Here is a 14788-nt window from a genome sequence, read left to right on the forward strand (position 1 = left end):
CCCCAAAATCGGCGGTGAAATTCTCCGCCCCCCCGCCCTCCCCCCTTTGGCGAATGTCCCTCCCGGCAGCGGGTCCCGGCGGCGGTTCGTCAGCCTTTTGTCAGGGGCGGGGGCGGCAGCCGGTCTTCCGAACGGCTGCCGCCGTCGCCATTACAAAGTGTAAAACAAAAAACAAAAAAAACCCCGTGATAGGCTACGTAACGATTAACGTAGCCTATCACGGCTAGATTTCCAAAGTCAGCCGTGATAGGCTACGTAAATCATTAGTCTAAATCATTAGCCGTAGTCTACGTAAATCTTTACGTAGACTACCGGGACCAAATAAGGAACGCAAATGGTGGCGCCCGTAGGCCGCCGCCATTTGCGTACGCGCTTTCTTTTTTTTTCAAAGTCACCCGTGATAGGCTACGTAACGATTAACGTAGCCTATCACAGCTGACTTTGGAAATCTAGCCGTGATAGGCTACGTTAATCGTTACGTAGCCTATCATGGGGTTTGTTTGTTTTTTACACTTTGTTTCGCGGCCGGGGAGACGGGGCACTTCTCCCCAGCCTGAATTTCGGCCGGGTGAGGCGGGACGGCTCCCCCCCCTTGCCTGAACTTCGGGGGGAGAAGTGAAGCGCCTCCCGCCCACCGCGAAGCACCCCTGCGAAAAGGTAAGTGACTTTCGTACATCCCTAGTTCTTATTCCCTCACTCTGTATTGAGCCTTGCTGGTGAGCCAGAAGCAGCGAGAATCTCTCTTCTTGGCCACAGCACTTTGGAAGCACTCGCAAGCATTGGGGGGTCTCCCATCCTGGTGCAAAGTGAGATGCTGAACCCTCCCTCCCTCTTCCCCTCCCCACCTCCCACCCCAAATGTGCTTGCTGTAGGACTTGGAGGAGAGGATGGGGGCTGGGCACCCACAAAGGACGGTTGGCTACTGAAGCTGGAGGAAATTCATGTCCTTGATACCAGCAGTGAGGAATACCCACTTGCCATCCAAGCCCATCTCACAGGATGGCAGCTCAAGGGCCCCTCATCTAAACAGGAGTGTGGCAATCCAAACATGGAGGGATGACTCATTCAAGAACAAGTACCCTTAAAAAAAAGAGAGGATAAAATGACAGTGTGCTAATCCCGGGGAAATTAAGAAAGAAAGCCATATTACTTTTCCTACCCACTAATGACGGATGAAGTTAGCACACACTGTACAGGCTCACAATATTCCCAACGCCACACACAGACAAAAGGACGAAGCGCCTCATTTGCCCAGAGCAACCCAAAACCTGTGATTTTTCTCCCCATTCAACGACAGCTCTCTTGGCACTGACAACCATCATTACGGGACACACATTTCTTCTCTCTCTCTCTTTTTCTTTTCAAAGTTGTATTTGTTTTCCCGAAGGAAGTGGCACGGCCTCGGCTCCTCCGAGAGGCTCGCTTGGAGTGGTTGTTTTGTTGAGGTCGGTCAGGCCCGCCAATTGAAAACTCCATTTTCCATCCCTCTTATTCCAAACCACCGTGTTTTCTCTCATAAAGTGCGAAGGCGGCGAGTTATAATCAGGACAGCTTGCAAGAGCCAGGCCTCCGACGGCCGGTGCTGCAATTTGTTTACCCCAGCAAAAATAGAAGGCACTGGCATATACCCGTTGGAATGCATATATTTCATAACGCTGGGTGCAGCAGTCAGCAGGGACAGATTTCATATTTTTAAAGCAGGTTTCTGGTCATTATGGGTGTCAAGACATCTATTTTCCCCATCACATTTGTTTTTATTGTCAAGGGTGGGGAACACGTGCCCCTCCCAGATGTTGTTGGATTCCAACTCCCATCAGCTCCAGCCAGCAAAGCCAATGGTGAGGGATGATGGGGGTAGTAGTACCAATTGATATATCCCACCCTTCCTCTAGGAAACTCAGAGTGCTGCACTCCGCTAGCTACCTTCCCCCAATTTACCATCACAACCCTGCAAGGTAGGTTAGGCTGAGACAAACATCATCCAATGAGCCTCAGGGTTCAGTGGGGATTTGAACCTGAGTCTCCCCAGGTTGGTATATACTTTGTTACTTTGTTTTATCCCCAACATAAACCCCGTGAGTTAGATTAGGCTGAAAGTCTGTGACTGTATCCACTGAGGATTTGAATCCATTGAGTCTGTGGTCTTTTACGGGGTCTTCTTGTAAGCTTCCCCAAAACCTTCATTCTGACCATTCATCCTTTCCAGATCAAACTAGCCATCTGCAGTTCGAAATAGCCTCATAGAATCATAGAATAGTAGGGCTGGAAGGGGCCTACAAGGCCATCGAGTCCAACCCCCTGCTCAATGCAGGAATCCAAGTCAGAGCATCCCTGACAGATAGCTGTCCAGCCTCGTCTTGAATGCCTCCAGTGTGGGAGAGCCCGCTACCTCCCTAGGTCATTGGTTCCATTGTCGTATTGCTCTAACAGTCAGGAAGTTTTTCCTGATGTTCAGCCAGAATCTGGCTTCCTGTAACTTGAGCCCATTATTCCGTGTCCTGCACTCTGGGATGATCAAGAAGAGATCCTGGCCTTCCTGTCTGTGACAACCTTTCAAGGACTTGAAGAGCGCTATCCTGTCTCCCCTCAGTCTTCTCTTCTCAAGGCTAAACATGCCCAGTTCTTTCCGTCTCTCTTCATAGGGCTTTGTTTCCAGTCCCCTGATCATCTTTTGTTGCCTCTTCAGTCTTTTGTGAGCAAAATTATTTAACTCTGTCAGTGCCAGATTAAAATAGCCCCTCCCCCATTCCCAGTTTCAACACTCTAGCCACTACACCTCCTTGTCTCTCATAGGCTTGGTAGTAGGTGGGAAATGCCTGGTGGAATGTGAGAAGCCAAAAGGGGACCAAGTAGACTAGGGATGCAGAACCTCCCGGGGGGCAAATCTGACCCTCTACGGTTCCCTAGATGGCCACACCCCTTCCCTGGCCACACCCCCTTTCACCAAACGGTGATCGTTCAATGTTTCCCGGCTTTTGTACCATTTCACACACATTTCTAAAAGGCTGAAGTGCCTCTCCTAAGGCTTAGCTACTGGCTGTAAGAGCCTGAAGCTACAACAGGCTGGTATTCTGGCTCTGCCCCTTTTGCCTTTGGCCATGCCCACCACTGGAATGTGGCCCCTGAGAGCTTCTCCGACACAGCATGTGGCCCTTGGGCTGAAAGCCCCTGCAGGGGGCTTTCGAGGCAAACGGAGAAGACACACACACCACAGCCCCCCGTGCGGGTTGCGGCCGACCTGTGGTGCTGTCTGCCACAGGCCCCAAACCTGGCGCCTGAGCAACAGGAGACAAGGACGTGGACCTGCACAGAAGCCTCCGACGGCAGTCGGCCAGAGTGTGTCATGCGACAGGGCCCACCCTCTGAAGAAAGCCTCCCAGCCAGGCCCCCTCTCTCTCCTTCTCTAGCCTGAACCACAAGGATCTTTGCTGCCATTTCCTGCCACAGTCCATCCTAACCTTGGCCTCACATTGCCCTCCGCCTGGGACCTTCCTTCCCCACAACTTGGCAGGTGCTAGACCTGACGGGGGAGGATACAGCTACTGTCCCACCATCGCAGGGCAGCCTTACAGGCCCAAACGGAAGACTTTAGGCTCAGCCCCTATCCCTAACCTCAAGACCAGGCACAGCATAGGGTAGCCTTCCACACACCCTGGGGCCCTCCAGTTGCTTTGGACGACAACTCCCAGCATTGCTGGCCATTGGTCCTGCTGGCTGGGGCTGATGGGAGTTGGAGTCCAAAACCTCCGGATGGCACCCGGTGAGGAAGGCTGGCATCGTGACTGTGAGCCAGAAAGCCTCTGCTTTGAGTCTTCCTTCGGCTGTGGACTCACTAGGGTGGCTTTAAGCAATTCGCCATTTTCTCTGCCTCTCCATCTACAACATGGGGACAAATCGTCTGCAGCAATGGGATGGCCTCCCTCTCTGGGCCGTTGCAAGGGCTTTCCACACGAAGCCTTTTGAACAGCGGAATGTGTGTTATACACAATATTACTGCTGCTGGCCTGATTTAGAGGACTGCTGAAAAGTGAATTCCTCCTCCTCCCTCTAATCCCCTTTCCTTTTGTGATGTTTCTTTTAGAGTGTAAGCTCGCAGGCAGGGAATGTCTTATTTCTTATCTTTGTAAGCCATTCTGGGTGCCTTTTTGGCTGAAGGGCAGGACAACAATGCTTTGAATAAAGAAACAGCATGTGAAACACTCTGGATTCTTAGAATATATTGCCCAAATGTTGATTTGGGGGAGGGGGAAGTTTTCTTTTTACTTTTACCATTAGACAAACAGTAGCACCTTTTGAATCTTTTCTGAGGGTTGACCTTACACCGAGGTGGTACACCGAGGTGGTACACCTCGGGCTGCATTTAGGGCTTGCCGTTTTTGAATATCCCCCCCACCCCGCATTAAAAATAGCAAGAACCCCTTGCAAGTAGAAGAGGAGCACAACTGAGAGAAGGCTTCACACCCAGGTCGGCCGCTGCTGTGCTAATTTTCTAACTGCGAGACGTTTTGTTTTTAAAGCAGGGGAGCATTCACAAATGTGACGCCCCACCTGCAGTCTGAAGTGGTTCGGTCCGTTCTACCACCTGGTCACCCTACCACCTTTGTCTTCCAGCTGCATGTGTAGAACAGGCCTGATTGACAACAGGAAATGGCAGGGAATCAGAAGAGGGTTAAGAAGCCGAGAAAGCAGACAAACACTCCCCACGACACTACGCCTTCTCTGAGAGCATCTGCCGAGGCCTTCTCTGTGTACCTTTCCCATCCAAGGTACAAAGGCCATGTACAAGGGAGAAGGCTTTTTCTTTTTTGGCAGTGGTGCCCCAGTTATGGAATGTCCTTCCCCAAAGCAGTTCACGCCTGGCGCCAACACCATTGTCATTAAGGTGCCAGGTAAAAACGCTCTTTTTCCTCTACCCCAGGCATTTTAAAAGCTTTTAACAATGCAATCGTGCAAGTTTTTAGCCAGCGTGTGCACACACGTGTCTGCTTTAAAGACGCAAAATCCGCTGTTTTCTTGGGGGTGGTATTTGTGGGCTTTGGCTGCACCCCATCCTGGAATTGCATCGGATAAAGGGCAGTCTTTAAACGGAAATGGTTTAAATAAAGAAATAAGCAAGTCAGGCAGCCATTCTGACGGCTGCTGACAGACTCACTTTGGCTGCGCTGATGACTGTGGCGGTGTATGACTGAATGTTGTCTCCACAGGCCCCCCCGCGGGACTGATGGCACCGGATCAGCTGTGAGAGAGAGATTGAGAGAGTCACTCGTAGTGAACTGCATGATTTTCTAATGCAGCCTCCCACAACCTGGTGCCCTCCAGATGTGCTGGACTATAGCTCCCAGCATCCCCCAGCCAGCCTCCCCTCCACGCTTGGCACAGACACCAAGAGGGCTTCTGCCAGAGGAAGGAAGCCCCTCTTCTGCACCCAGCGTGGGAAAACGGCAGGCAGCTGCGGGAGAGATGGAGCTCTCCATCCTCCCTCTGCCTGCCTCAAGCAGGCTACGAGTTTTTTGCAGTCAAGTCATTTTTTTGCAGTCTAGTAACTTTTGTAGCCGCATTTGCAAGGCTGCTCTCCCCAAAGCCCACTTCTGTGGCTCCTTTGCCATCCTATCCAACTGGAACAGGAATACATGCAACTTCAGTTCCACATCTTCCCCTGGTTGCCATCCTCTTCCCATCTTTCCAGCTCTTGTCCTCCCCTGCACTGTATGCTCCTCAGGGCAGGGACCCACCTCTTCTTGGTGTGCAAAGCACCATAAGCACCAGCCTTCCCTGACCTGGTGCCCTCCATCCCCAATGGCTGGGGATGGTGGGAGTGGCAGTCCAACCCCTCTGGAGGGCACCAGGCTGGGGAAGGCCGATATACACTGACAGTACATTAAGAACTGTCATATTCATGCCACCAAGAGAGCTCTTTTGGTGGCCCCCACCCGTGCTACCCGTCCTGTGCCACCTTCAAGCATTGCCCGTGAAGCTTCAGAAGAGGCATGCGTCCTTCGCATGAAAGAAACAGAGACAGAGAGGTGGGAACGTGTGGCTCCTTACCTTATTCTCGGCATAAGCAAGCCACCGACTCCCTAGAGCGATGGGATTCATGTTAGGCCCGGGGCAAGGATAGCAGCCTGGAAAAGAAAGGTAGCACTGAGAACCTTGGAACAGCCTTTCTGCCAAATAATTCCAGTGCCTGGCCAAGAAAATTAACAAACAAACAAATAATAAATGAGGAACACAGCTTGTGCGGCTGATCATCTCGCTTCACCAATGCTTCCTGTTTTTACAGTGAAACTGAGGCGCGATCCTTCAGGGCTGGCCCTGCCCTTAGGCAGTGAGGCAGCTGCCTCAAGCGGCAAATACTGGGGGAGGGGTGGCGGCAGCAGCAACTATGCCAGTGGTTTCTCCTGAGCCCCCCACCCCACCAGCCACTCCACTCTGCTGGAGGATGAAGTTGTGTGCGTTGCACAAGCACTGCAGGCTCCAGGTTTTGGAGGGCAAGACCCCCCCCATGGTCCCCCACCCCCAGTGAGTCCCCCTTCTCACTGCCATGGTCACCAGCTGCTCTGGCTCCTCCTCCTCTTCCTCCTCATGGCTGCCGCTTGCTTGCCTGACAGGCTGAGAGCCAGAGACCAAGCAGGCCGCGGCACCTCCTGCCCCTCCTCACCACCACCACTGTCTGGGCCAGACTGAGAGGCGGGGGAACAAGCAGGTTGCGATAGTGGAGAGGAGCAGCAAGTCCAGGGGGTTCTAGTCAATGGTCCCCTGCTGGGGCGTGGGGCCTCCGGTGAGGCGGTGAATGCTGCCCTGTTGCCAGTGTGGCAGTAAGTTTCAACTGCCACTCCGGTCAGCATCTGTACATGGCGTGTGAGACGGGCCTTCATCCGTGCAAAACGCAGCAGCTAAACTGAGGACCAGAACATCTCGCAAAGTTCACATCACACCAGTCATACAGGAATTGCACTGGCTGCCAATACGCTTCTGGTCGGAATTCAAGGTTTTGGTAATGACATTTAAAGCCCTAAGTGGCTTGGGACCTCGCCTGTATATGCCTGCCCAAGGACTGAGGTCTCTTGGAGGGGCCTCCTCTGTGTCGCACCGGTGCAAGACATACACTATGGTGGGACATGGGAGAGGGCCTTCTCTGCTGTGGCACCCCGGTTGTGGAAACCCCCCCCCCCCCGAGACATTGGTTTCATTTTGGCTCCAAGTTAAAACATGGTGAGGAGATGGACTTGTGGAGGGAGGGGGCCCATGGAGGTGGTCTTATTTATTTATTACATCTATATCCCACCTTCCTTCCATTGTGGAACTCAAGGTGGTGACATACAGTTCCCAGGAAGTCTCCCCTCCAAGCACTGACCAGACCCAGACCTGCTTAGCTTCAGCAAGGTGGCCACCTCATGTGCCTTCAGACCATGTCTTGGGTCTTGTTCAAAGGCCCTCCAAAACCTGGAGTCTGCACTGAGCAGAGGGAAGGAAGCTTAAGCAGCAGCATTCTGGACCAGAATACGCCAGACACCAGATTCCAGGAATTGTATAGTTCTTGCAGCATGATCAACACAACACCATGATGTGACTCTATCCCATGAAGTTTAACACCAGGCTACCTCTGTTTGCATACAACCTCCTCAGTGCCGAAGTCTCCCTTGCCCATGCCGTCAATCCTCCACAAGTCAGCAGGTCATTTCTGCTCCAGCCCCCATGAACCCCTTGTGTCGGCCTCCCCAGTCATCTATCACGCCCATTTAAAAAAAAAAAACTGGGCTGTTTGATCTTCCTTACTTGCTCAGAAGGGACAAAGGAATGGGAGAAAGCACCAAGAATGTCATAAAATCTTTCAGATTTGCACATTTACCGGGGGGGGGGGGGAGAATACTCATTTGCTTCAAGGAAGTCTGAAGTTACAGACAGTCTCCAGTTTGGACTGCCCCATATATCATTCCATTGGGCCCACAGGAGCTTAAAGGACATTTGACCCATCCTCAATAAGCAAGGTAAGCCGATACACTGTTAAACCTGACTTATCCCCTCTGCTCCCAAACAGAAAAATGGGGGAGAGACTTTTTATATCATTCCCTTCTTGCAATATCCATTCTGTATAGCTTTTAAAATGACAACTATCATACTTTTCGTCTTGTCCCACTTACATTGGTTTTGGGTTTCTCACAAAAGCCTCCTTAAGTAGACAGTTCTCTTCCAGCCTTTAAAGGAGAACGTGATTTGTTTTTTAAAGCTCCTTCACTTTCTCTGCCCCAGTGCAGACACAACACTGCCTGATTTCCTAACCATGGTTAGGAGACTAGGAGCAGTGCCTAGCAGGCGGGTATGCTCCTCTCCCTCCCCTCTCACAAAGCAGTCACCTTTTCGTTCACTTTTCTAGCAAACCATGGTTACTGTTGTTGCATCAGCACCAGTGTTTCGGGTAACCGTGGGAAGCTCCAAGACACATTTTGAAAACGACTTCTAATCATAGCCATGTAATAGGATTTGGAACTAATCCTTGTTCGCAAAAAAATACTGGTGCAGACCTATCACTAACCATGGTTGGGTCTGAAAATGGGAGGGGGAAATTCCTGAGCTTGGCTGGCTGGGGCATCCTGAGAGTTGTCTGCCTTTTTTCTGTCTGAACATGATAGGATTGCTTCCTAGAAGCCCTGTTACGAGTCCTCCGGAGGTGAACCTCAGGAACAAGCTGCACCATCATCAGTGCTCCATCTGGGGACCATAAAGACCAGACGGGGACATAAGGAGTGAAGCAATCCAGAAGATAAGCTGGTTCCGAGTTGTGGAGGGCCTTATAAGTTGATAGCAAAATCTTAACTTCATCCATCAAAGCTGAAGATTCTTACGTTCTAATGAACATCTCAAGTTGCTTTACACCAAGTCTGAGCTCAGCATCCTGCCTACTGCACCTGGGAGCAGGGAGCCACTGCTGCCACCCTGAGATCCTTTCCACCAGAGACAGTGGCAACTGCATCCAAGACCTAGTTCTGCATGCCACACCTGTGCCCTTATCACTGAGTGGGAGAAGCTCTCTGGACTGCCTATGGGAGAATGGGAATGCAGAGCGAAGGAACTGAAGCAGCCCTGCCCAAGTGCGGCATTCTGGAACCTTCCATGTGCAAAGCAGATGCTCTTCCAATGAGCTGTAGCCCCATAAGACGTCCCACCAAATGGATAATCTGCACCAAACTACTATGGTTTATAGCAGGGCTGCAAAAGGTCTTCCAGCTTGAGGGTCAGATTCCATTGTGGAGAAGCTCTCAGGGGCCGCATTCCAGTGGTGGGCAGGGCAAAAGGTGGAAGCGTGTGGAGACAAAAACGCCAGCCTATTTTAGCTGAAAGCTCTTGCTGCCTTAGGAGAGGCATCACAACTTATTAGAATGGGAGGAGGGCCCTGCACCAAAGCTGGGAAATCACCGAAAGTTCAGTGGTCAAGGGAAAGGGGGCGTGGCCACCTGGGGAACTCCAGAGGGCTGGATTTAGACTGCCAGAGGTCTGGATTTGGCCGCCCAGGCCTGAGGTTCTGCACCCCTGGTTTATAGCATTTCATGAGCATAAAAGGCACCCATGCGCACGGAAGCACACAAACCAATGAAAAGAGCGTGGATGTTTCTCTTCTCCCTGTAAGACTCCACCACTTTCCATCAGCTAGATGACCAACATGGAAACAGATCAAGACAAACAGAGGTGTAGAAAGGAAACAGAGTAAATAAAGGATAGGAGGGAACGTTTTTGTTGCATGTTTGTCATCTTCTGTTTATTACCAGAAGACGACAAACAAACCATGGAGTCCTTTCAACTAATATTTTGTTTATTCATCAAAAAAGAAGGGTAAATTAAACTTGTTTATACAGGGCATGAAGTAATATAGTTCACAAATGTGTTTACAGATTCCCCTTCAAGATGAAAAGCCCCAAAGAAATGTCATCCCTCTCCCGGCCTGTCGCATCTTCCATTGTTCTTACACTTCCTCCTGTTTAGATCCGCCCTTGTCCTCCTTTGCCAAGACTCTAGCCAAGGCCCTGCTAACATGAGAACACGCATTCCTGGTGGGGTTTGGCAAGACATTATGAGAGACAAATGCAGCCATCTTATTACCGCGTCTGACCGTCTTTGCCGTCTAGCCCTGGCTCTCCAGGAACTCAGGCAGAGAGAGGTCAGCTGGCCCCTTGCTCCTTTCCACTGGAGATGACGGGCTCCCCCTCACCCTGGAAGAGGATGTGCCTCTCAGTTCCCCTTCTCCTCTCTGCTCACCTGTCCTTAATACTTCACACCAAGGCTCGCCAACCGAGGCTCGCCATCCCAGGCTCCAGAAGATATAACATCTCCCATCTAATGCGCCAGGCTTCCTTGGCCTGCAGGGCTTCGCCCTACAGCCTCCCCCAGCTCCATTGATGGCTTCCCATTAGGTCTAGTGACAGCTCCCCGTCCCCAGTTGTTAGGCAATTTTAGAATGAATAAAACCATGCACTCTACTGCTGAGATACAGCCCTTTCCCATTCCATCTGTCTCTCTAATTGCGAACTCTAAGAGTGAGTGCCGACAAATATGTAGCCAAGATGAAGGAGGGCCGACAACTACGTAGCCAAAATGGTACTTGCCTCTTGAGAAACAAGAGGTAACTACTGCCATGCTTGGGGGATGCCCCAAGGTTCGAGGCAGTACAAAGGGGGAGGGGGAGAATAGTCCAATGCAGACCATAGCCATGGAAAACTGAGCGTCGGTTGGGAGGGGAAGAAAAGGGGGGAAATGGAATGGAGCGTCCTGGAGGACATGGCTGGAGGGTTGGCAGGAGCCCTGGACAGGAGAACTCTTGCTGGGAGGCGTGGAAGATATTTTGCAGTGGGTCCTACTGTACAGGCCTAACTGTCAGGACCATGTAGGACACAGGAACATGGGAGGTTGCGGCAAGCCACTGGGCTATCTAGCCCGGTACTGTCGACGCTGACTGGCAGCGGCTCGCCAGGGTCTGTGGAAAGAATGTTTCCAAAGCTACCAGGAGATGCCAGGGGTTGAACCTGGGACTTTCTGCATGCAAAATACGTGCCCTGGTACACTGAGCTAGGGCCCCTCTGGATGTCCCTCCAGCCCAGAGCCAAGCCTCAAGTGAGTGCCCTAGGCAGACGTTCCGAGGGAAGGTAATACCTACTCCTATGCAGTCTAGAAGCAAGGCCTCTTGGGCACAGGAGCGACCCCATCTTAACTCAAGGAAAAGCCCATCTCAGAGCTTTTGGGAAAGGAGCATTTCCAGCTCTAGAAACCGCGTTTGAGGCCGACGGGGTGCTCAGCGCAGACACGTCCTCCCGCCACTCGGCTGCCTGTGACAAAGCCTTTTCAGACTCGAAACGAACAGGGCAAGTGGAGTTTAAAGTGGTTTCCTAATCAAAGGCAGCTGAACTGGGAAGCTGCAACAGCACTCACCCCCTGGAAGACAGGCCAAATTCTTAAAAGTCAAAGCTATTCCGTCTCCGTTACGGCTTTTAATTTCGAGCCAGCCAGCCAGCCAGCCGAAGCGCTTTATCTTCCTTTGCACAGAGACGCTCCAGAAATGGTGCTCAGCTACTGAAGGACGCCAGGTAGCCACATAAGGGAACATATGTCACACGTGTGCTCCAGGGCACAGCAGCCGGCGCAAATCACAGCGAGGTGTCACATTCAAGGTTGTGGTTCTCAAAAAGTGTTGAGCGAGCAAGGGGGAAATCTTCACGGTGGGACCTAGCAGGGGGGGGTGTTGCCACATGTAGATGTCCGACCCATCAGGGGGCCTTGCTAGCTCCCCCCCCCGGCAAAAAACAGGGGGGAGCAGCATTCCTGTATTAATAAATGGGTCAATACAATCTGACATACCAAGAGCAGAATCATCATTTTTAATATAGAACAGAGTGAGTGTGCCAACTAAATTTGTCCAAGAAAAGAGCATCCTTGGGGACTAGGCTGTACCACGTCAATAGAAGCTTGGTGCCAGATAATGGCTCCAGTCATCGTCTTCCTCCCCAGAGGTTAAGAACACATCAATGCAAGGTTGACAAGGCTCGGAGAAAGTGGGCCATCATTTGTTACTGGACACGAAGATGCTGGCGTTATCATAATATCTGAAGGCGTTGCTTCTAGGAGACCTTCATCCTCTCTCATCTTGATTATAAGCCAAATAGGCATTCTTGGATGAGCAGAGGACAGAAGTTCTGGTGCTATCACAGCAGGGACCGGGGGCACCAAACAGGCACATTTTTGTTTAGATGTCCAGCTTTCCTCCCTCCTCCCTGCTCCCCTGTTGTCCCTATCACAGACAGAGGGGAAAGGGGCATGTTGTGGAGGGTCATTAAGAAGAGGAATAGGTTAAGAATGAAAATACTCCTGGTATACTAACAGAGAGCTCCATAAATTCACAACAAGTGATCGAGGGCATGGGAGGAGAGGGGAGAGTTAAGGCATTTGTCTTTTTGCGTTAAAACCCCTGGGCTCAAATCTGATTAGACAGCCACCCCATCAAAGAACATGATTCAAGGAGAGAGCTTTTGCTTTGCATCCCAGGAGGTTCAATCCCTGGCTTCTCTTGGTAAGGCTGGGAACAACTCCTATCTGAAACCCTGGAGTGCCTCTGCCAGTCAGTGTTGACAATACTGGGCTAGATGGGCCCAGGGTCTAACTTGGTCTTAGGTCAGCTTCCTAATGTCAGGGTGGACACTGAGCCCATAGAATCCCAGAGTAATTCTGATACTGAGGAAGAGGAGTCGCTCCTGGGAGAGGAGCATGCTCCTCTTTCCCAGGGACAACAGCTGACAGAGATTCCTCCCACCGGCATTCCTAGCTTAGATAGCAGTCCTGGGAGTGACAGAGCGCGGGAAGCAGACTTGATGGACGCGCGACGCCGACGCAGAGAGCGGTGCCAAATGGAGGGCATGGAAAGGAGGCGTAGTGCCCGGTTGGCGTGCAAACAACGGTTGCGCCCAGAGGACCCAAGGGAAAAGGGGAGGGACTCTCCCTAGCCCTTAAGTTCAGGGTCTGCCAGTGATTCCCTTTCAAACGGGGATCAACTGTTCCAACTTAGGGCATAGGTACTCTGCTGCTCATAGCTAGGTGCTAACCGTAAAAACTCCCTTGATGTCCAGTGTAAAGCACCACATCCAATTAAGCAGGAAAAGATCCTTAATAATTCCTGGATTATCCATTTCAAGAAAGGAAAAAAATCCTAGCTCAGATCCTAAACATCCATTTCAGCTAAAACATGGAATCTCAGGCTAAAAGTTGAAGCCTTTTAAGGCAACTCTATCACAAGCTGATTATAATTTGAGACACCAACTTTTAAAGTTTGGTACTGGCTATTGCCAATGGCTTTCTTTTCCAATGGCTCAGGAAAGTTCTATGTGTGTTTCCTGTTTTCTAAAAAACTAAATAGCACAACATTTAACAATTCAAAGACATTTATATATAATACTACATCTTTCTCTGAAATTTCATGGGGAAGTTTAGGGACCTTTTAAGCTCCCACATTCCCTCATTTCTACCCCTCCCTTAAATCTCCTTTCCTCTCTCATCCACCTCTTCCTCAATGGACCCTGACCACTGCCTCCTCCCTGGCCCTGTGCCCCTCTCCTAAGGTTCCCAAGATGGCATGGGGAAGGGCATGATCCACCAGGCTGCCCAATCTGCCCCCAAACTTCCTGACTGTTAGAGCAATACAACAATGGAACCCATTCCCTAGGGAGGTGGTGGGCTCTCCCACACTGGAGGCATTCGAGACGAGGCTGGACAGCCACCTGTCAGAGATGCTTTGACTTGGACTCCTGCACTGAGCAAGGGGTTGGAATCGATGGTCTTATAGGCCCCTTCCAAACCTCCTGTTCTATGATTCTATGATCTCCTTGTGGCATCTGATTAATTGGGGATGCCTTTTTCAGCTGTTAAAAAAGGCTTGTAATGAATTAATGGAACTGATTAAGGATCAAAGGTTGCAGCCAGATAGATACATATAGATAGACATTCAAACAGACTGACATTCGTACAGACAGACATCTATATACATGGGTGAGATGTTAACTGTATTCCATCAGTCGATCTTTTGTGAGAGTGAGTTAATAAACGGGTGGGTGGCCCTACCTCAAGCCAGAAGGTTAGATAGATGGCTGTTCAAACTCTACAAAGAGCATTCAGATGTTTTTTCAAGATACGATTAAATACGACTTCCGTTCCTTCCTTTTAAAAGCAGGCTAATAAACGGAGGCAAGAAAATCGGGAAGGTTTTTTTTTTTTTTCTAATTTCCCTACAAAACCCCAGGAGTAGGGAAGGACCTGCCCTGTACAGATCCGATTTCACAGTTTGATTCGGAAAAGGGCTATCGGCAGCCACGGAAGAATCATCAAATGCTTTAAAAATCAAGGCAAGCCCCTGCTGGGGTATTCCAAGTGGACGAGAGAGAGCAGATTCATCCTCGGGATCTGAAGGCCATGATGCAGGGAGAAACTGACACCTATTGGTAACTTTAAGATTACTCCACAAATGCTCCTATTTCCCCCCCTTTGAAGAAAAGAAGCTGCTTCCAGTTTTAAAACGTACACACACACACACACACAAAATGTTGTAATGCAAAGTACGTAAATTCAAGGCATTCTACCCCATTACCCCCCTCCCTGCCCCATTGAATTCTAAGCATATTTGGCTACAGTTTTCCTTTTAAGGGCAAAACCCTCCTTCTAGTGTGAGCTTGGATTCAAACATCCTCTGCGGGGGGGATCAGTAAACAAATATACATCAAGGCCAGCCTAGTGCGTCCTCTTCAAAGAGGTCGCAAGA

The 14788-nt window shown here is 50.5% G+C and overlaps 1 protein-coding gene across 12 annotated transcripts in view; it reads right to left on the reverse strand.

The window, feature by feature from the left end:
* The window catches only part of BCAS3 (BCAS3 microtubule associated cell migration factor), a 583990-nt gene that overhangs the window by 490516 nt on the left and 78686 nt on the right, over window positions 1–14788 (reverse strand). For all 12 annotated transcript variants that reach the window (XM_084823239.1, XM_084823238.1, XM_084823242.1 and 9 more), the window contains 2 exons: window positions 6046–6122; window positions 5153–5236 (listed from right to left, as the gene is read on the reverse strand). In XM_084823239.1, coding sequence (XP_084679365.1) covers window positions 5153–5236; window positions 6046–6122 — 161 coding nt within the window. The remainder of the gene's footprint in view (window positions 1–5152; window positions 5237–6045; window positions 6123–14788) is intronic.

Source organism: Heloderma suspectum, chromosome 16, assembly GCF_057233095.1.
Source record: "Heloderma suspectum isolate Gila_16-S chromosome 16, 16-S_ref, whole genome shotgun sequence".
NCBI lineage: Eukaryota > Metazoa > Chordata > Lepidosauria > Squamata > Helodermatidae > Heloderma > Heloderma suspectum.